Genomic DNA, 22,816 nt, shown 5'->3' with positions numbered 1-22,816 from the left:
CGGCCTGCAGCCATGTTAGGTGTAAGTGCGAACCTCCAGGTCAGAGGGTGTGCCAATGCAAGTGCTGAGGGTAGACAGGAGCTGGGGCGAGTGGGTGTGGGAGGTCAGGGGCACCAAGGATGCATAAGGGCCCCGGACACCAATCACAGCAACTGTGGGATTAGCAGAGAGGAAAGTCTTGAGGAGCTTCCGGAATTTAAGAAAGTCCTGCTTAAGGCACAGAGGGAGGGGGAAGGCTGTTCCATAGGAGGGAGCCAGCTGAGGAAAGCGATCGACCACCTACCCTCTGTTTAGTGAAACGCTTTACACACAAAGAGTTGGTGCCAGAGGAACGCAGTGGTCTAGAGGGATAGTATTTAGTAAGATAAAGTTTAAAATAGCAGTCCCTGGGCCCAGACAGCCTTGTGGATGATGCAGAGGGATTTGAATTTAATACGTGCAGCAACCAGGATCCAGTGAAGACATTTTAGGGCAGGAGAGATGAGGTCCCTGGGCTTAAGGCCAAGGATAAGTCTCGCTGTCCTATAATGGATTAGCTGGAGGGGTCACAAAGTGGAAGAAGGTAGATTCAGGAGGAGGCTATTGCAATAGTCAAGCCTAGAGTGAACCAGGGCTCATGTAACATTGAGCCTCTGGGGTGGGGGGGGAGTGAGAAAAGGGAGAATTCCTTTGAGAAGGAAGAGCTGGAAGTGGAACTTCTTGGCAATGTCCTGAGTGTGAGGGAGGAAGGAGAGAGGGGAGTTGAAAGGGGACTCCAAGGTCTCTGGCTTCAGAAGGAGGAGCCGGGGGAGAGCCCAAGGAGGGAGGCCAGAGTGAAGGGAAAAAGGAGGGAGCACAGGTCCCGATGGGAAAGATCTCAGTTTTACAGCCCTGGTGTGCGCTGGGAAATTAAAGGTGAATTTCGTCTCACCATGTGAATTGTGGTTGTGTCGTGTGCTTGCCGGCGAATAATTCAAAATGTGTGTTTCTTCAATCTGTGAAAAGCCCAAAAGGGCTTAACTTCTTAGAAGGTTTGCTGGAAAACGCTGCTTTAGCAGTTTGGAACGGTTGTGGAGATGGTGGTAGGGGGCACGATGTTACTGCCCTGCCTACTTCAGTATGTTTTCTGGGAGTGGCAGGTCGTGGGTGGGAATAGCCAAGGGCTTTCAATGGGTGGGCAGAAAGACAAAACACCCACAGGCTATGTCTCCCTGATCACATCCCATCTCTCTGCTACTATCAATTCCCATGAAAATACTTTTAGTTTATAGGCAGCTTTTACAACGCCACCTAACAGCCAACATTGCAAAAAGCAGTAGACTTTAAGCCTCTTCTCCAGACTGAAGTCACCATACATAATAAACATGGAAAAAACATAGCTCATTAGAATGTGATGAGAACCTAGAACCTCCCATGGGATAACACAAGTGTTATCAAATGCCTCACAGTTTAAAGTAACAAAAGTCTATTTTATTGTGCTAAGCAATCAAAGAACATTATTCATATTTCTGTGGTTTTAGTTGGTATTGTAAGGGATCAAGAGTAAGACTCGGACACAGTACCAGCTCAGGTGATGGTTAAAGACTTTTATAATCAAAACAAAAGAGGGGTTAGGGGAAATTCTACATATCCCTATGTCTAGGAGAGGTTTCCCTGCCTCAACAAAACTAAGGACTATCAGGATGTCTAAATCAAAATTCTCTGTCCTGTGTCCAAAACCCTAAACTGACCCTCAAACACTAAACTTGATATAATGTGAAAACATGGGTGTTTGTTAGCTGTACACCTGCAACTTTCTTCTAAAGTTCCCAAACTCAAGTTCAAAAGGTGAAGAAAAGAAAACCAATAAATTCCCACCAGAAAGGGCTCTTCTCTTCCCCGTAGGTTTCTTCTGGCCTTTTTAAAATGTCACTAATATGCAACAAAGTTCCACAGTCTCAAGGGGGACGATTCGTCCCCTGAGTTTTTTCAGGTTTAATATACTCCACAATCCCATGGGGACAGCTCTTGCCGGACTGCATTTTTATATCAAGCCGCACACTATATTTATGGACCTTGGACATGGAAAGTGGTATTCATGTTCATCTTTTATTATATTAGAGATTCCTAAACGGAGCACTAGCACAATTGATAATTGAGTTCAGACACTTCATTCTTAGACCATTTCTTGAATGGTGAGTCACTTTCTTTACGGGCAGATTTATAGTTCATGCTCACAAAATTGGTAACCTTTCGCATTTGTGACTTTACTTTCAAAGGGTCTTGAGGTTTAGCTGCCACACATTCTGTGTGGTCCGTTTTTCTCACAGTTTAGTGGAAATAATATACTCTTTATGTTGAAATCATGAGTCTAATTTATTAATTACGTAATTCCTTTGCAAATATGTTATCGTAGGGAGGCAATCTACTCTCACCTGAAGATGGATCTGAATCCGAAACACATTGTGAATCAAAATAAAATGTTATTTCTAAGAACTGACCACCATTTAGAACACTTGTTGGTTTACTTCACATATTGTGGACTGTTTTCAAAATGTATTTTTGTGCCTTTCTACCACACAAATGCTTGTGTGAGTATGCAAAATAACTCAAAATTGATTTGATCTAGAATGGCCTCCCTGACCCTCTCAGACTTGAGCCGGGCCCCATTTAAGTTCCGGAAGCTTCTCAAGACCTTCCTTTTATCTTCCTCCTTCCCCTCTCCCCTTCCTTGCTAATGCCCCCCTGCTGCTGCGACAGGCTGCCTGGTCCCATACAGGGGCCAGGCCTTCCCTTTGACCAGACTGCCTCAACACCCACTTACCAGCACTTGCCTTCGGCACCCTTCCCTGCCTAGACTACTGAGTCTGGTCCGCCCCCCTCCTCGCACTAGTTGACCCTTATCCCGTCCCCCTGCGCACTTGCCCTCTGGGGTCCCCTTAGCACTTACCCAGCCAATGGGCCCCCCTCCTACACTCCCATTGTCCCCTCCCCTTTGCTTTTGCCCCAACCAGCCCCCCGCACTTCCTGTTTGCTGCACTTGCACTCTGAATGTCACAAGGCCTAGTAGGATCGTATATTGCTGTTCATTCTTCTCTATTCCCGCCTCCCCCTTAGTCCTTAGTCTTGTGGCGCCTGGAAACACTTTCTGCTGTATAGATGGCATACAAATGTTCAATAAATAAAATAAATAAATACTTTTGAATTACTGTGATATACTTATGGATAGAGTTTTTTTTTAATATCTACTAAAACCATGGAAATATGAAAAGTTTTCTTTGATTACTAAAATAAAAGGGATTTTTGTTCGTTACATTAAATTGTGAGAAGTTTCATAACATTTATTAGGGGTTACCCCTTGGGAGTGCCTGAGTTCTCATCACGTTCTGATGAGCTATGTTTTTGTCTATGGTACATCACCTAGCCCCAGATTGACCCAGAGCACCTGAAGTTGCATCAAACGATATTAATCGTTTGACTAAACTTTGTTAAGTGGTAGTGCATCCCTACCTCTGTTCTTTTTGTATACCATAACAAGCACAAACATCCTGCTAATGCTTCCTAAAAAACCTCGGCTTACGATGTCCCGGTAATGTGTGGACTCTGTTCAAGGCAGAATAGGGGCCGGAGATGCAATGCTGCCTTGCATTCCTATGGCGGTGTTGGGCCACAACTAAATCTCAGTGTTCCCACAAGCTCCTACTTTCCCTCCAGCGCTCCCATTACCAACTGCAAATCCAGTTCCCCCGCTACCTCCAGCTCTGCTTGCCCCATGTCTTACAAGACAACCTGCACAGTACTAGCAGGAAGAGGACTGGATATATGAATATCATAAGGCAAAAAGCAGGAGGAAAAAAAAAAAAAAAATCTTACCTAGACAGATAATTTCTGGACAAAAAAAAACGTAAACTTATGATTCTACCTTGCTTTACTCACACATGACGGCTCACCTTTGTAAGGACAGTGAATGCTTCTGGGTCCAGGATGTACACCTCTTTGCTCTCCGTACCAATCACCAGACAGCTGACAGCGTCCTCGTCTGCCATGTTCTTCTTCAAAGTCCCCATGCAGGTAATCACGGTCTAAGCAGAGATAAATAAAGAATAACAATCAGGATATTATTTCTGGGATACAATGACCACATCACGGACCTTCCGCTGTCACCATAGTGTTAATGAAAATGCAGCCTTAAAGCATTGCCTTCTTAAAATACAGCTCTATTTTGCTTTGAAAAGAAACGGGTCAGTCCATCTTTCTGGGGATTGAATATATGACATTCCACTCTAACACACTCCAAAGTAAGACACTGTTTGAAGAGGGGACCCCGATTTCCCAAAATACAGAGGGGATTTCACATACCTGCCGCTTGATAGGCTGCTGTTTGTGCAAGCTGACAAAGCTCTCCATCTCTGGCAAGTCCAACATGAGGAATCTAAAAGATCACACAGGTACACTTATAAAAGGGGAAAAAGGGTTGCACTACGATTTAAAGAAATACCAGGGAACATTCATTGCAGCAAACTAATCAACAGAAGTAATGAAAATTGAACAGATCCTAAACATTTGACTAGGCACAGTTATTGTTCTTAGAATCTTTAAACAATATTTATTATCTATGAATGTGTATGAGCTTACAGTTTACAAACTCTTCAATGTAAATTAACATGCAATTAAATCAACTCTTATTCAAGAGTTGGGGAAATGAAAGTTAGATTTCAGTACCACTGCCTTGCCATATCTCAGGTCTCATAATGCTGAGAGTAATTTATGCAGTTGTGAATTAACAATTTACCCGCCTTTTTGGCCTAAATTACCAAATACATTTATACATGGCCCCAAAAATATGCAAAATTATCTTCATGTTCATTCCGGTTCCTAGTCTTTGCTCTCCCCTTTTTCAGGCGGGTCAGGTAATGCAGAGAAAAAGTAGATGCCAATTTAAAAAAAAACTTTGATTGACAACTAGGGCCTCTACGTGTGCATCCCTCTGCATTTTAGCACTACCCACTCTAACCATGCATCACCAGCTGCAACACCCAATTTCATATCCATTTTGAAGCCATGCCCAGAGAAGGTTGTCGTGAAATATATGATATTTAAGGGAATAGTAGGGTGGGGTTGCAAAGAAAGGAGGGCAAGGACAAAGACATGAATCACCATGAGGGTCATTTTTCATGTCTCTATAGTTAAGCTCGTCCATCTTCCCAGGTGATTGGAACCAGAATAACATTTCTTGAAAACACAATGAGTGATGAAGACAGCATATACAGAACAGGTTTCTAGCAAATATGCAATGTTTGCAAAATGCTAGGGGTTTACTCCAAGTAATAGCCCTACAAATGTATGGACATGCCTTTAATTAATGTTGCATTGGTCCTGTTGGATTTATCTTATAGTTCTTTCAAAACCCCCACTGCTAATGCTATAAGCCTTAGCAATGCATGACACGACGGATGGAGGCCTTAAGGCTTTGTGGACTGGAGGTCCACGTGTGACGAAAAATTAAAAGCAGTAACAGCTTTGTTTGCTCTATGCAAAAGTTCAAAGCTGTGGCAACATATAGGTCTTTAGAGAGCTTGCTTCCCACGCAAGGGAGGAGGGAAAGGAACACGGGGCGACTTTTCTCATGGTGGAAAGGAAAATCAGACATTAGGTAGGAAGGATGGTACTCTTTGTAGAACCATCGTATCCCTATGGAAAATTAGATGGTTCCTTGGACACCTGCAGTCTGTCAATTCTCCTAGCTGAAGTGATACCTACCAGAGACGCTGTTGTCCAGATCACACAAAGTCACAGGTTAAAAAGGCTTGTCCAATAAAGACGCTAAAAATGGGCCCAAATTCCACTTAGAGAAAGGCTCCCCAGTAAGAGGGTGGAGACGAAAGAGGCCTTCAAAGTGCCATTTAATAATCTCATGAGAAAGAGTTTGGGTCGTGTCTGTAAAGGGTAAGCACCTTGGCCTTGTTAAGGGGCGTGGGGGGGACCGGACCCTAATCCCACCCGGATTCTTAGTATGAGAAGACCGCCAAATCCCTCCTTACATGAGTCATATTCCTAGCCGGTGGGCAGGAGTTCCTGAGAACCCGGAAGGGCATGTCTCGCAGGAAATACTCGGACTTGACTACAATGACAGAGGTGAGGCGGGGCAGCTCTGCGACATGCCAGTCACAGAGGGTCTAGCTGCAGGGGTATCCCGTGAAGATGGATGGCGCCACCAGCCAAAGACATAACGAGAGAAGCCCAGCAAGAAGTCCAACTGGGACTGGCAGCGAGGCTGGAGATTGGAGCACCAAATGGAGGTGTGCAGGCACCTGGGAAGAAGCTTCAGCGCCTTGGAACCCGAGCCTTCTAGGCCTCACCACATCTGCCGGCATCCAGGGTGGGGCATGGTGCCAGAAGAGGCAAAGGACGGGAGAGGGCCTCAGTGTCCATGGCAAGCTCACCAGGGGAAATCGAGGGGTCCCTTCCTTTACTTCCCCCTGGGAAAAGCAGCAAGAATGGCTCACAAAAGAACCAGCGAGCCTTAGCCCCCATTTAAACCATTTCCTCCCACATGCACGTCCTTAGGCCGAGTAAATAATCGAGTGGTTAGGAAGGAGACCAATCCCAGGGGGAAGATTTAAGACAGGATGAAAAACAGGAGAGAGGTAGTTTTGGGTGAGGCCGATGACGAGAGCACACGTGGACCAAGAGAACAGAAAGTAGAGGGCCTGTCCCATAATCTGTTTGAGCAAGTGTGGTACTGCAGATGGAGTGGAGTAGGGTCTGCAGTGTGAATCTGCACGGATGGGGTGCAATTGCGAGGAAGAGATTAGCATAAGGAATGAGTGGGGAAGACTCACATAGGGAGAAAGCTTGGGAGAGGGTAATAGTAGTAGTGGAAGAGTGGTAATAGTGGGGAGAATGGTCGTAGTGGGAAGAGGAGGGGCAGTAGTAGTAAGAGAAGGAGGAGTGGAAGTAGTGAGAGGAGTAGTAGTGAGAGTAGTAAGAGGAGGAGTGGTAGTTGTAATGAGTAGTAGTGTAGCAACAGATGGAGAAGAGTGAACAGCAAAGGGTGGAGGCAGGAGGAGTGAAACATCAGAGAGACAGAAGGTTGGAGGGGAGGAGACAGAGGAGAGGAAGCAGGTAAAGTAGATGGGTAAAGTAAGTGTGTGGAACTAGTAAAATCTTGCAGAGCAATGCCAAGGTCCGACCCCATTCCCCGTTAGAACATTAACCCATGTTGAGAGAAAGGAACGTTAGAAAGACCATGAGGAAATTAGTGAGCCTGCACTTAGGTAAGCCAGACAGTAGGGGGTAACCATACTATAGCACTAACCGGGGTTACGAATCCCTTGGCTAGGGCAGGAATCCCAGGAGAGATGAGAGAGAGACTGTTTTAGTGATACTGTCCAATCCCCTTCTCCGACCAGCGCATGGGATGGAACCATGTGTCTACCCGCAATCCGAAGCATAAACATTGAACAGTAGAGGACCTTCAGTGGTATACAATTGGACCTTTCCCAAAGTGAGTTTCTTGAGGCTCTCTGTGACATGCATATACTAGAATTCTGGTGTAGACTAAATAAGAAAGACAGACCTGACTTGCACTGTTACTGTGCAAGGACAAATATTGGTATAAAAAGCGTATTGTGAAGTCTTTCCGGGCTTTCGTGAGAATGTGGGTATTTTCCTCTGAAACAAGTAAACAAAAGCTAGTCTCTCAGCAACCAAGCCTTGACGCTCAGCAATGGAAGAGAGGAGGTGAAAATGAGTACCACCTCCTTGACCAGAAGATCAGCTGTTCGAGGAAGGTCTAATGGGTCGGGGAACTGAAATTGCCTGAAGATCTGATGGAGCAATCAAAATCACAGTGGAGTGTCTGGAGTTCATTTTATTTTTCATTTATGTGTCATAGTTTAAAGACCTTTTCACATTTTCTTTTTACATCTAAAATTGTTTATACATTATACCATTAAAAAAAATTAAACACGATAACATAAGCTCACAAGCAATTTTTATGAATCCAAAATAAAAAAAAATGTCAATAAAATTGCACAACTCAAAACAGACTTCTCTTCTACTATACTTTAGTTAGTTTCTAATTGAGCAGCATTGCTATGCCCTGCTTGTCTGATTTGAAGGGGGCAGATTTAAGTAATGATATGATAGGTTATTTATAACGCGCTTAATACCGGGGATGGAACCTGCGTTGCTCCGTGTCGTCTTGCTTCGAAGGCGAGCACATTGCCCCTGAGCTATCCTCTCGAGACAAGTAAGTCTCATGAACAGGAGTAAGTGGAAGGGGAGAGCAGGAAAAAAAAATTGGAAGAGGGAGGACAAGGTACTGGACCTTAAGGCTTGGGACATCACACCGACTCAACTCTCCTTGCATTGGCACCTGATCCGTGAACACATTGGGCCAGATGCTCATAAATGAACACAAATGAAAGGAGCGCAGAGAATGCGCGCCTTTCATTTGCACTCATTGCTGAGATGCCTTGGTCACCTTATTCGCAAAGGTGACCATGCCTTGGTCACCTTATTCGCAAAGGTGACCAGAGCATTACAGGAGCGGCAGGACAATAGCACAAAAGGTATGCTGTCCAGCCCCCTTGCATACATTAGTGTGGGAGAGCGCCCCTGACACTAATTTAGAACAGGCTTCCAGCAACCACGTGGTGGTTAGGGGCGGATTTCACCAAGACATGCTGTTAAAGCGCCCATCTCATTGAAATGCCCAAGAAAAAAAGAATCTCTATACCCGTTTGGCGGATAGAAATGCAAGTGTGACAGTCATGGTTTAAGCTACAGCCGTCACACTTCAAAAACAGATCACGACAGGGACAGAAATGACCGTGTCACGATTTGTGCGACAACCTACGCCTGTTCTGAACCCTCATTTCTGGGTAATTAAAAGCATATCCAATTTGTGAATTCTGGATGCGCTATTAAATGATAAAACGCCCATGTATTTGCGCAATGGGGGAGAAAGGGACTCTGAAAGGGCAAAGATGCGCTCATTCACAAGCTTTTTGTGAATTAGGCTTCTTTTTTTGGTGCAAGTTTGAGAATCTGACCCAGTAACTTTGAACTTTTGTCTATCATCGACATGAGGTCATTAAATATGCTCCTTCCAGTTTGCAGATATCCGCTGGCTGGTTCAAGGTCCTTGGTGGTACTTTGTGGCAGCCTCGTTCATACATCAAAAATGTTTAGCCAGAACTCTTGATGTAGCCTTAACGTCCCTCTGGTCAAAGCCGATAGCAGGCATTTGTGAATGGCAGCAAACCAAGTGTGCCTTCCTGCAAGATAAATATACGTCACCCAAAAGCTAATGTCTCATACTGTGCCATAGCTCTCTGCTAATCCCAACTGTTGGGCAAAGTTTCAAGCAACAAAAGAGAAAAGTGAGGAAGAGTAAACAACCTAAAACAGTCCAGCAGCCATGTGAACATATATATTTTTAATGAGTTTTAACATGTGTAATCAACAATATCATTCATCAGTAATAAATAAAAGCAGGCAAATATGGTTAGTAAAGGTAATCAATTCAAGAAAAGTTACCTTCATGGTGATTTAGTTGTTCTTAAATCAATTAAGTCCCCTCTTCATGCCCAACTTGTTCTGTGCAGGAGCAGACCTTTACCAACAGGTTGAGGAAGCAGGGTGAGCAGAATGGACTTAAGAATAAACTGCGTGTAAGCCTAATTTTCCATCACGAGTATCTTCAGTAAAATTCACAAAAACCGAAAAGCAAAATCAAAAACCACTGATTAAAAGAATAGTATAGAGCATGCGCTAAATCAGAAATTAACAAGTCACCGTATTCCCACAGCTTAAAAGGGGGCCTAAGAATTTCGGGGGGCTATCCAGCAGTGGCAAAGATGTGCTGTGCTCCAGACACGAATATATGACAGGTTACGAGCACACGTGGGTGTGGGGAGTGCATTTCACAATGACAGGACGTTGAAAAAGAAGATCCAAGTATTTAAAATCCTGTGTATCATATAGGAACGCAACTCTCGGCAGAGATTTAAATCGTGTAATGCAGTGTACATCCAATCCAGGGGAAATGTGTCTTTCTGCTCATTTTCAACACGCATCTCGTAAACACTTTTTGGTCACAAGTGCTCAGATCCGCTTCTCAAAAGAAACTCTAGATGACAGATGGAGAAATTCTGGGCCATATTCCCATAGAAAGGACTTAGAGTAAGGAGTGATAAGCTGCAAGAATAGTTCATAGTGTCAATGCCTAGTCTAAGGTCAAACAAAATTCCTGAGCGTCGGGCCCAACTCCTAATTCTCCAAGTCACTCCTAATCAGAGGTTTAAGGGTTCCAAGCACATTTCTTTAGCAAAATGCTGTTCTGGTCTATGGTCGTTAAATTCATCAAGTTGATCTTCCTCTGGGTTTTGACTTAGCCTGCTCTTGCCTTTCGAATTGGGTCTTTGTTAGGCACTGTGGGAAGATATGATATATAATATTTTATTTATTTTGCACCCATAAACAAGTGTTTTAGAGCGAAACCAGGCAAAGGGAGGGGAACAGGGGAGAATAAAAACAATGGTTTTACTAGGCCCAGTGACATTAAGAACGCGCAAGTGCATGGGAAAGGGGCAAAGTGCATCGGAGGGGGGGGTGGGGTGGAAGTGCGGAACAGAGGAGAGAACAGAATAAATAAGTAAAATAAATAAATATAGGTGGTAGTGCAGCCAGTAAGTGGCAAGTGCTGGGTTAAGCAGATAAGGTATATCTGATAAGTGCAGAAGAGAAGTGGGTGGGGTACTGTATGGGTACAGATACAGACCCCAGCGCAAGGGGAGGCCCGTAGGCGGTCCAGGAGGGTGGCAGGGTGAGCTAGTACCTGGGCCAGAGAAGAGAAGAGGGGCAAAGGCACAAGCAAAGAGGGAGGTCTTGAAGTGCTTCCAGAACCGGAGATGGTTCTCCTCAAGTTTCAAGGTGGCCCCAGCCAAATACAGATCTACCCAAGCTCGTTTCTTTGAAAAACGACGGACCCTGAGGCAGTTCGAAGTAGAGGAGCGAAGGGCTTTGTGAGGGGAGGTATTTATGGAGGGATAGTTAAAGTTATTTTAGACCCAGGCCCCAGAAAGCCTTGTGGACAATGCAGATGGTTTTACATTTAATCCTTGCATCCACTGGGAGCCAGTGGAGAGATTTCAGAGCTGGAGAGATAAGATCCCAGGGCTTGGGGCCAAGGACAAGTTTTGCAGTCCTGTTCTGGATTAGTTGTAAAGGGGGGAGAGTGGAGGCAGGCAGATTTAGAAAGAGGTTGTTACAGAAGTCCAACCTAGAGAGAAAAAGAGTTTGGGAGAGAGTAAGCTTCTGAGGGAAGGAGAGGAAAGGCAGGTTACACCTCTAAGGAGGTGCAGTAAGATGTTTTACTTTTTAGAGATGTGTGCGGAGAAGAAAAGTGTGAAGTCAGACCCCAAGGTTTTTGGCCTCACAGGTAGGGGTAGGAGGGCGGCCAAGGGAGTCCAGCCAGAGAGTTAGGGGAAAGGAAGACGGTGTACTTATGAGGAGGAGGATCTCAGTCTTGTTGGCATTTAGACAAAGATTTGTGGCAGCACGCCAATTCTGAATGGCAATTAGGCAATCAGAGATGAGAGAAGGAGAGGAGGTGGCTGAGGGAAGCCCAAAAATGAGTTGGTTCTCATCAGCATAGCACTGGAATTTTGAGCAGAAAATGGAAATGCAGTAGGCGAGAGTTGCCAGGAATTGGTTGAAAAGCCAGGGCGAGGGGGTAGACCCCTGGAGATGGTTTTCTCACAATGCTGCGGGAGCTCCTTTGTGAGGGCCTCTTGCCTCAAGGATGTCTATTGCACTGGCAGGTATTTCCTCCTATAGTGGATGCTTATGGGTCTTACTCCTTATTTACCTCATAACCCCCCTGGCCCACAGAGGGCCTGATCACGACTTTGGCAGTAACGCTGGCGGTATTATCGCCAGCGGTATTATCCCTACCGCCGAACTCCCCGGCACTAATAGCGCCGGATCACGAGTTCGGCGGTAATGTAATTCCCCATTGAGCCCATTCGGGAATGCCCCATTCCCCATTGGGCTCAATGGGGAAAATTTGCACTCTTACCGCCGGCGGATTTCCCGCCAGCGGTAATAGCGCCAATTTTTGGTGGATTTCCCCCCAGCCAAGAGCTGGGGCGAAATCCGCCGAAGTCCTGATTTGGCAGACCCTTAAATCCGGCGGTAATAGCGCGACTGCCGGATTTAAGGGTTACCGCCAAAGTCGTGATGAGGCCCAGAGTCTGGGACACAGCTCCAAAATTACTATAATTCAGATGTTTCTTTGAGGGTTTTCCACAAGCTCTCGCCAGGTCTCATAGGGTAGTGTGACTCTGCACCCTGGCGTCTCTTCAACTGTGGCCAAACTGATCCACTCACCCTCTTCTCGGTCTCCTTACTATGCTTTGTCCTTTTTAGCTTGGCCAATTCAGGTTCTTCTTTTCGGTCTACTTTTATGCTGCCTCTTGGCCTCCCTCCCTACCTCTGACTTAAAAAAATAAAAAAAGAAATTTTGAAGTAATTACTTCGTGGTAAATTACCACAAAGTAATTACTGTCGGCGAAGTGACATGGAACTGTCTGCCATGTGAAGATTAGTGGCAGTCATCTTAGTGTGTGCAGATCCTATCCTGAGGACATGCTCCTATCAAGCACATTTGAGAGTACTCCGTGTCTCCAAGCCGAAAAGGAGTACTCGCACTGTACTTCTCTTCCAGCTGACTAGCAGAATTTCCCCCAACAATGGTCCTCTGCTCTCATTCTAGACATGGACCTCACGAGCTGCATCACATTCGGTTTGGAACCAATGTTCTCTGTATTTTTGTAAGGAAAGGGGAAGTTGAATTCAAAGATTAAGGGATGCGCCCGCCAACCCCGAATTCCAATGGCCTTTGGTGTCTTTAGCCCCATTTGCGAGACTGGCACTTTGACAGTAGTCTAAGACCAGGCACCCACAGTCCCCCGCTTGCCCCCGCCCCGGTAACAAATGTGAAAGGCATGGTAGCAAACAGTGAAGGCAGACATAAGTGATCACAGTTCAAGGGTGTTTATTGAACTTCAATGGGTTGGTTGAAAGCCTATTTAAGCCTAAATCTAAGGATGGGAGCAAGCTACCACCATCAAAAAATAACGCAGTCCTAGTGCAGTCTCTGTCAAAATAAAAGGGAATATAATAATAAACCTATTGCCAATCCTTACTTCTAAATATAAATGGTGTGGGCCAATAATGTATTCAAAAAGAAAAGAGTGCAAGAAATAATATGTCAGGATAGTTGAGCAGTTGGCTTCCCTTTCCCATGTTTTCAGCATGGGGCAAGGCAGCACGTTCTAGCGTCGCACACTCTGCCTTCTCTTACACAATGATACAGTTATAATCATAGGTATCGGGGCCTTCTGCCAAAGCCTCTTTCTCAATAACAGTTTCGGATTGCAGAGGGCCTGTCGTAACAAACAAGCACCAAAGTTCCTTTCTTATCAGGATTTTCACATTCACAAGTTCTTGTGAACACAATGTTTACAATTGATCTCCCTCAATCGACCTAAGACAGTGAGATCTCACTCTCTAAGTTTTCTGTATAAAAAAAATTGAAGACTTGTGAATGTGCAATGGGTTTTGCGTAAACCGTTGCAGAACCACTTTGATTCACTTCACTTTTCATTCGTCCTTTTCTACTTTCACGTCTGTCTCTTTTTTACTGCATACCTTACATAGACCTTCAATTGAGCACCCTCATGGTGCCAGCCCACTCCGTCACTGGTATTGGATCTTTCTACGTTAATGTTCAAATATCGATCAGCAATTAAGCTTTCCTCCCATCTTTCATCACACACATTCAATCTTCGTTCTTGCACTCTTTATACAATGTTGCCGCTTGCAACCTTGACTTCAACACAGACCGGTCTTGCATCGGTCTCCCCAACTCACCGGTTGTCTTGATCTTGGACGCTGCTTTAATCTTGGAGCAAAGGACAGTACCACGGCGGCTGCTGTTCCTTCCCGACTCGGTCAGCCGTGCAGGAGGGCCCCGGGTACCTCCGACACACAATACAGGATTCTTCAGTCTGGTTTTCTGGCCCTATGCTTTCTAATCATGAAGGGTTCTGGAAAATAACAGTTTCTCAATGGAAATGTCAAGGGTATCTCCCTCATTGCACAACTTACTTGGTTTGCATTCTTTCTTCCCTCGCTCAGGTGCTATCGGGAAAATACTGTTCTTTCGTGTGCTGTGCCTCACTCAAATTGTGCTCTCGTGCTCCGCATTTTATCCGTGTGGGGGAAGCATAATGGAAATCAGGTGTGAGTGGTTACCAGCCCGACCTTGCCTGACCATAGTAGCGGGACATGCCAGGTACAATGCTTGGGTATGAGTGTTTTCTCCCAGAGCGGGCTGTCCGTGTTAAAGTGTTCATGAAGGAAAAGGGGGGTGAGGGGTAGAGTTCATAAATATCCTACCGGGTAGGACGGGGAAAGGTGTTACAGGGAGGGGATACAGCTTCTCGCCATCCGTTGTCCCACGCCCACTCCCCAAAGACCCCTCACACAGGTGATCCTCCCGCACTTCTCCACCCCCAGGAACTGGATCCAAAAGCGATGGCTGTGTCCTGACCTCCTGGATGACAGATCCCCTGAGGGCTAGTGGGTGAGACACCTCCTGATTTCTCGCATAAACCACTGACCTCATCACAAAGGGTACTCATCCTCACATCATCCCTGTGACAACATGACTACTGCTCTGCAGAAGTACAGGGATGTGTAGGGGCTGAAGTCCCTACTCAGCTACACACTACTACTACTACTAAACCCTCAGGGATCCCAATCAAAGTTGAAGTAAGCGCAGCCCAATAGGTATACCAGTTTTGCCATTTTTGTGAAGGTGGGTCATGGGCAGGTTATACTCTTCAGGAGGGGTGCGAGCTGGGACAGACTCAATCGTAATGTAGTACCAAAATAAAATAATGTTCAACAAAGGATCTATAAAAATAGGATCTTTAAACAAATAAGTATACAACTCAAAAACACTACTGGCCCACCCCTGCCAGGGAATGAAACAGAGAAAGTAGACTTTAAAAGAAAGGGGAACTGTGGGTTGGTAGACAAGAGTGCTCAGGCAAACATTTCAGCAGCATAATTTCAAGTCTTTCAAGAAGTCTTTAATAAAATGTAGAGTAGAGGGTTCAGAGGTCACTATAGTCCTTTAAGGCAGTCCAGCGGGGCAAGGCGTCTAAAATCACCTTTAGTTTCTGGACTTTGTTACTCAACAGCCAGGAGTCTATGCGCTTGAGTGCAGTCGAGCCAGTATCAGTGCAGTAGAGTCACGCTTTCCCTATGGAGATTTATTCCATTGGGTTGAGTTGGCGTTTAAGTCTGGTTGAGATTATCCTTTCGTTGTATCAGGGTTCGAGATGGGACCATTTTTTTCCACAGAGTTGTGCAAGCATTCGGGTCAAGTCAAGATGATATGATTCAATGGGTCGTGCCTGCATTTGGACAGGTCGAAACACAGCTAAACAGTTTAAAGTATGTTAAGTCACAAAGGCAGTACTGCAGTCCCTTTAGCAGCTCGACTGAGCAGACTGTAGCCCCAAAAAGAGTGAATCCTCCTTCAACAAAAGTGTTCCAAATATGAATCAAAAACGGGAAGATCTTCCCCCTTACAAATGCAAAATACTAGAGAGCAAGCATATTGCCTGCTGACATACACCTAGTTTCTTGTCTGCAAGAAGAGTGGCGGGGAGGCGACTCCTAGCAAAATCCAACATAGTCAGAACCGTATTTGAACTGAAGCTATCCTCTGGGCTATACTAACTATGCCCCCTTACTCCATCCATTATAATGACAGGACTGCCTTTAAAGCACCAGTTTCCAGAGGACCTCCTGCAGAGGGTTTCGATTTCTTAGAGGAAAGTGTCAATACTCCTCAGGGGGGTTCAAAACAGAGGGTTTCTAAGTGAAGACAAAATGAATGACCTTTTACTTGAATTAATGCACTTTGCCAAGTTGCATTTCCTGGTGATATAGATGCAGAAAACCATGCATTCCAGCGAGCATGAGATTGTCCAGTTTACATTTTTCAAAACCAAAACGGTCTAAAAAAATCTCCAGTTCAATTAGCAAGTAGCAGGAGAAGGTACTCAACTAGAGTGTAACAATGCATGCATAATGGGGCTCATTCAGAGTTTGGCGGAGCAGTAAAAAAAAGTGGTGGTAATGGAATTACTTCCACTTTTACTGCTCTGCCAAATCCCAAGTTCGGCCTTGAAGTGGAGGATTTACCTCCAGCATCACGCTAGAGTTAAATCTTCCACTTTACCGCAGAAGAATTGACAGAACGCTAGTGGTAATTTCACCAAAATCCCCAGAGAATCCCATGGACTCATTAAGATGGGGATTTAGACAGCCTACTGCCACTTTTAATCCTGTGGGAAAATCACAGAACAAAGTGGCGGTAACAGTAATTCAGTTTGCTGGTAGTTCGGCAGTAATTCCTCCAAACTACCACCAAACTTGGAATGAGCACCAATATGTTAAGCTGAGACCATTATGAAAAATGAATTGTTTTACCCATTTGTGTGCAGTGATGTGAGGAATCGAGCAGTGTCGTTTCTTTTCTAGGCTCCCACTCCTTGGACAGGAGTGGGAAATCTACCTGTGCTTATAGAATGAGAATTCAGCCACCAACTGTGGTAGTTCTAGAAACGTGATAATCTACCAGGATCTGTTGAGCCACAAGTGTAGCTGAGCAGTCATTCTTCATTTTCCGAGCTCTATATTGGCTGTCTGTCTTTCAGTTGTAAAGCTGGGGGGATACTCCTGATTAAGTTGAAGGCGGACTGCTATATTTAAACAGTGCAGACGCACAAAGAGCCACACGAAGTGTTGCGCTAAGCAAGCAGTCCCACTGTCATAGGCAGTATTGAGTCTACGTGAGTAATGCTGTTTAAACGATTAGACAATGTTATGTTTCACATAGTTATTATTGTTGCTCACATCCCACTTTGGTCTCCGATGGGTCCAACCTAGCGCCATAGCCAAGGAACCCATGCAAGATATTACGATGGCAAGCTCGGTTCGCTCTTTAGCTGAGGCAGTAGCTAGGAGTCACACGTGGTTCAATTGGTTGATCAAATAGCTTTAGACTACATTAGAGGGAAAGACAAGAAACCAGAGTAGTACAATTCTACATCTAAATGTAAAAATAAAATTACCTCCTACGTTCCGACAGTGAATTCTAAATCAATGTCTTTTGGGAAATTAAGGCTCATAATATTGTAATATAGTCTTCCTCCAACACACCTTGGTGGCTTATATCAACTTTGAATGCGGATTACCCTTGCAGTGGTTATTTTTTGCAAACTTGTCTAAGCCTGCAACAAGAGGATCAATGAAAGTAAATTGTGACAGTTTCTTCTTTCCGTTTAATTGCTCCAGGCAGTGGCATCACCACAAAAGCAGCTGCTAATCGGACTATGTATGATAATTCACTTTGCTAGCAAGTTCACCGGCTAAATTTGCAAAGGCAGTCCCTACTTCACTGGGAGCATAGCACGCAGTCTTACAATCGCTGGGCAAACTTTAAGATGTGCTGCTGGAGGGCATTTGTGCCAACAGTGTGCTCTTAAACAATGTGATTTATGTGTGGGACAGTTCTAGTGTTGCAATAGGGAAAGCGGACAATGATATACAGGGTTTAGAGGAACTGAGGTTTCCCTTCATTATTTCCAAAGGTACCAATTGTGAATGATGATGAATGTTTAAAAAGTCATCTCAATTGAGAATGGAAACCTCAGGACCATCATAGAGAATGTGGACCGTTGAGATTGCATGGATCCTGCTACAGAGTCAGTTAATGAGGCTCATCAAGCGTTGAAGAAAACAGGCACTCGAAGTAAGAACAAGAAGTCTATTCAATCTTGATGACTTAAGAAGCTGAGGTAATTATTAGCGATTCTAATAATGTTTGACATGTTCTGAATGAAATCTGTCATTTGGACTAAATGATCTGTTCTCCTGAGATAAGACATTGTATGAAGCTACAACCCGGCCTTAAAAGAAAATCATGGGGGTTAAGAAATCATCATCATATCATTTGAGCTTTAGGGCGGTTTCTCAACAACGGTTGAGTTTGGTTCCAGCCAAGGAGTTTATCAGTGATTCCATACTTACACCCACACAAACACACACCTCAATATATACATAAAAATGTATAAGTAATTGTTCAATTTGGAGCAAAAGTGTACGAATAACTTGCACACAATTAAACTAACAATGAAAATACAAACGTATTACCAAATGGACTGCTTGAGCGGACCTCCTACCAGAAGGGGTTTAGCAATGCTGAATAAAATGTGTCACAGATCGCACAGAAACCACTCTGGCTTGAAAGATTTATTGATTTATTTGTGGGGCCTAGGACCGCCTCTCTAACTGGGGTTCCCTTACTAACCCAGGTGTCTAACTCTTGGTTAGTACTACTGAACAATAACCCCTACTGCCTAGTTTCTTGTTCTTATGTTAGAAGAACAAGTTACTTACCCCTGTTCTTTCAACTGCTTTGGATTTAAAAAAATAAATAAATAAAATGAATTCAGCAGAGGGCACTGTGCGTCAGTGTGGTCGACTCAATGTCCCTCAAGGGCTTCCATCTCGGAATCTACGTCATTGTCGGTGTATATATAGCACGCACAGCGCCCGTTCGCTTCAGTTCCCGTTTTTAAACCTTGCCTTGCAGAAATCGCAGCATCACTGAATCCCAGAAAGTACCTGACTTTGAAAGAGTGTAAAGTGTAATGCCCGGAAATTCTACAGCAGGGTAGGTTGGGAAGGGCGATGAGGAATACGTGGGAAGAACATTCAGTCAAAAGAACGTTACCAGAGGTAAGTAACTTGTTCTTTGAATGGATTGTGTCCTCCCACATATTCCTCATCTTTTGATAGACTCCCAAAGCAGTGTTAGGTTTTGGAGGAGGGATTAAGAATTTTCAGATTTAAGATTGGTCGTGGATTGAATGTAGGACAGCTTTCGCAAATTCTCCCTCCTGGCTAGAGGAAGAATCCAGACAGTAATGTTTAGTAAATGTGTGAATGGTAGACCAAGTGGCTGCCGCACAAATTTCTTTTATAGACACCTCTCTTTGAAGAGCAGAAGATGTTACCAGGCTCCTTGTGGAATGGGCTCGCAGGCCTTCAGGCGTAACCTTCCCAGCCAATCTGTAGCTTTCTGTAATAACAAGAATTATCGTTCTGTACAAAGTTTGTTCTGTAACTGGAAGATCCAGTTTGTGTCCAGTGTGCCCAATGAAATGCTTGTCCTGTTGATGTATTTTCACCATTTGTGAAACGTAAAATCTCACAGCCCTTCTAGGATCAAGCCTATGCAGCCTTTCCTCTTCCTTGCCAGGATGAGGAGCCGGATAGAATGTAGGAAACATGATTTTCTGGGATAAAAAGAGAGTGCTGCCAAATAACATTTTATTGTTCCAATCTGGAGCCCCAGATTTGCCAAATGTAACAAAAAAGATAGCACCATAGGTGTATTGCATTGAAAGGGGTCAACATCATTTCTTCTACCATAGCTACAGAATTGTTTCCAACTGCAGCGGTATAAGGATTTTGTTGCTAGCCTTCTGGCCGAAAGCAAAATCTCCATTACGTCATCCGGGAGGTGCCAATCCTTGTATATCAACCTCTCAGAAACCATGCATGACAGTTGTGTGTCTTGACCTCTGGATGGAGAGCCCGACTCTCCTCTTGCAAGAGAAGGTCCTCTCTTCACGGAAGACGCATTGTAAGGCAGATGGACATGTCTGGTTACCATGTCCTCCTGGCCCAATCCGGAGCAATTAAGATTATGGATTTCCTGAACTTTCTCCTGATCACGAGGGTCCCTTATTCAGGTGGCCAGGGAAGAACAGACTCTCAAAGCTCAACCATAAGGGGAGACGAATGAGTGAGAATCACCTGGGTAAGGGAACCCAGGGTTATGCTCAGGGGAATACCCTATATAAGACGCAGTATTATGCCGAGGAAGGAGGAAAGGAGGACAATATCTCTGAGGCCTTTGTAGTCTAGAATACATCTGCCTTGCGTCCTCCCATCAAATCTCTCCTGCTCAGACACAACAACCCCATCGTACATAACCAATTCCTTAGGATCCCAAACCCGGATGCACCCCTTCCAGCCCTGAAGAAACTCTAACCTCCTCATTTTCCGACACAAACACTTCCACATATCACGAAAGACGACAAACACCAAAGCCATTTACCTGAATGTCCCTACACCAGGGTCAGGCAAAGTCAGGCAATTGATGAGAATCACACACACCTGATGGCCCTTTCCCTTCCCCCACAGGGGTAAAAGGTAGAGCATGAGAGCACAGGGAGAGCAAGGCAGACAACATGACGAGAGATCTAACTCACCACAGCAGCTGAAGAGGAGAAAGATGGCGTGAATCGAAAGGTTGCCAAAGAGAGAAGTCACTTTGCCCTTTCCGACGAAGACCCGTGAAACCTTTGCAGACGGAATCATGGGACCGCAAACAATAGCCAGTGTGTGTTGCAGCAGATGTCAACGGTACACAGGGACCTCCTCCGCTGACAACCAAGCCAGGGAGAGAAACTGGGCCCATGATGCCAGCCTTTACTCCAGAGACCAGAAAAGCCAAGCGGTTCATCACAGCCGGTGAGTCGAGGGGAGTACCGATAAGAAACTGAACTGTGTTGAACGAAAGTAGCAGGCAAATGAAAAAGAAAGCACAAAGAACTATTGATACGCAAGGGGAAAGCCAGCATAGAAGAATCAAGCACCACGTGGGTGCTCACTCAAGAAAAACTGGCCGATTATCCTGTTGATAAACTACTGTTACCAGAAGGCCTTGGGACAGTCGAAAGCACTTGACCGACAGATGATTGTGAAGCTAAGGGAAGCGAATGTTACATCGTAAAGTTGGCAAGAGTGAACCCGACCGAGGGATGCCAATGAAAGGGGGCGAAGTCTGAAGTCTCAATAACTAGTGTGTTGACAAGAGTGAACCCGGCAGAGGGATGTCTATAGTAAACTATTCAAAAAGACATTAAGATTTGTGAATCAGATAGATGTCACAAAGAAGATCGTGTTAAAAGCCATAGTGAACCCGGCGGAGGGAGGCTAACAATCGAGAGGAGTTTGAGCCCGTAAAATGGGGACCCAGGGGTGAGAAGCGATCACCCAAAACATAGAATCAGAGAAGAACTTTGGTTTATAATTGGAACCCTTTGTTTAATATTTTCGGAGCCCCACAGACCCTCGAAAACAAGAAGTTTGAATACCGAAGGGCCCGATACAGCTTCTTGGGGATCTAAGCCTGGAAGAGAAGGATCCAGAGGTGAAAAGGCATCACCCAACGTGCAAGCAGAAAGGAATTTGTCTTTATTACTTTGTTGAAGACACCAGGTCCCCGGAGGCAAGAGACTTTTTGTAGAAAAGAGACTTCACCACCAAGGCCCCGATGAGGTGAGAGCGGAACTGTTAGCTCGTGCTGGGAAAGCTAGAGCATGTGGTGTGCCCCAGAGTCCTACCTTGTGCCGTGCTTAAAACGTGGGCAAGGGAGACCAGACTACCGCACCCTGACTTATTTGTGTACACTTCTTTCCAGTGAGTTCTATACCACACTCTTTGTTTGTATTTAGTGTACGGATTGGTAGTACTGCCTTATTATTTGATGGTCGTAGCTTGCTCCCAATTTAGATTTAGGCTTAGATTAGGTGTTTTTCCAACCTGCATATAGAATTTAATAAACACCCTTGAACTGTGATCATTTGTGTCTGTCTTTGCTGTTGCCACCAAGAGTTTGTTACAGTAGTTCGGACACAATGGAGATCAACGACCGCTAGTGGGCTCCCCACCCTGCAAGTGAGGCATCCGTAACTACTGTTCTCTCTGGCCATGGTTGGTTCTCCCTTCAGAATATTGTCCTTGCAAGCCCACCACACGAGATCCTGTGTGATCTAGTTCGGGACCTGAAGGAGGCCCGTCATCCTGCCCAAGAATTGAGACAACTGTGTCTCGAGAGCCGATTGGAGGGATATCCTTCTGAGGCGAGCCCGAGGCACCAGGAAAATGCAGGATGCCATGAGGCCGAGCAACCTCAAAAAGTCGAAGGCCGGAAGACGCAGGGTACTGTGGATTTTGGTGACCATCGGCAGAATTTGTTGAGCCCTCACATCGGGTGGCAAGGCTTTTCCCCCAAGGATGCATGCAGTACTGCTCCAATTAATTGGAGTCTGTGAGATGGTATCATGTGGAACTTCTTGTAATTGAGGGAGAAGCTGTAACGCTCACCTGATTCCCGCAGAGGCGCCGGTCTTGACTGGGTGAATGCCGTATCTTCAAAGGTGATGTGTAACACACGGTTGGCTCTTTGGGCTGGACCTCTGTGCACTGTATGTCTGACTCGAAGAGTAAGATGTCTGTAGATAGAAAATATGGGATTAATGAACTGGGGTTATTGGGTGCCTCTCTCCTCTTCCCTTTCTCTTCTCCTGTAGAACCCCAAACGTTAACACCCTCACCTTAGGTAAGTGAACGCCGAGCTCTCCATCTGCCTCGGGGCAGGGTGCCGTAACCAGTTTCTTCACTGGATAAGGGTGCAGGCCTCTTGACCTCAGAGGACTGCTGTCCGTCGTTAACTGCACGAACGGTAAGTTCTGGGCACTTCAAATGTCTTAAAAGTCTTTTGTAATGATATCTCTTGTTTTGCAGGGTTCCGGCGATGGCGGGCTGATGAGAGTTGAGGATCAAACCCGCGTGAGGAATAGAAGCGCCTGGAAGCACGTAAGTAAGCGCTTGTAGCCTGCTTCACGAT

The 22,816-nt window shown here is 45.1% G+C and overlaps 1 protein-coding gene across 1 annotated transcript in view; it reads right to left on the bottom strand.

The window, feature by feature from the left end:
- BBS1 (Bardet-Biedl syndrome 1) overlaps positions 1-22,816 on the bottom strand; it is a 1,034,601-nt gene that overhangs the window by 710,505 nt on the left and 301,280 nt on the right. Inside the window, exons 7-8 of the mRNA XM_069644936.1 lie at positions 4,318-4,390; positions 3,909-4,040 (exon numbers count right to left, since the gene is read on the bottom strand). Of these exons, the coding sequence (XP_069501037.1) occupies positions 3,909-4,040; positions 4,318-4,390 (205 nt within the window). The remainder of the gene's footprint in view (positions 1-3,908; positions 4,041-4,317; positions 4,391-22,816) is intronic.

The sequence above is a fragment of the Ambystoma mexicanum genome, chromosome 2p (assembly GCF_040938575.1).
Source record: "Ambystoma mexicanum isolate Mex_15411 chromosome 2p, UKY_AmexF1_1, whole genome shotgun sequence".
Taxonomy (NCBI): domain Eukaryota; kingdom Metazoa; phylum Chordata; class Amphibia; order Caudata; family Ambystomatidae; genus Ambystoma; species Ambystoma mexicanum.
Note: the sequence above shows the minus strand (reverse complement) of the source record. Positions and strands in the feature narration are given on the sequence as shown.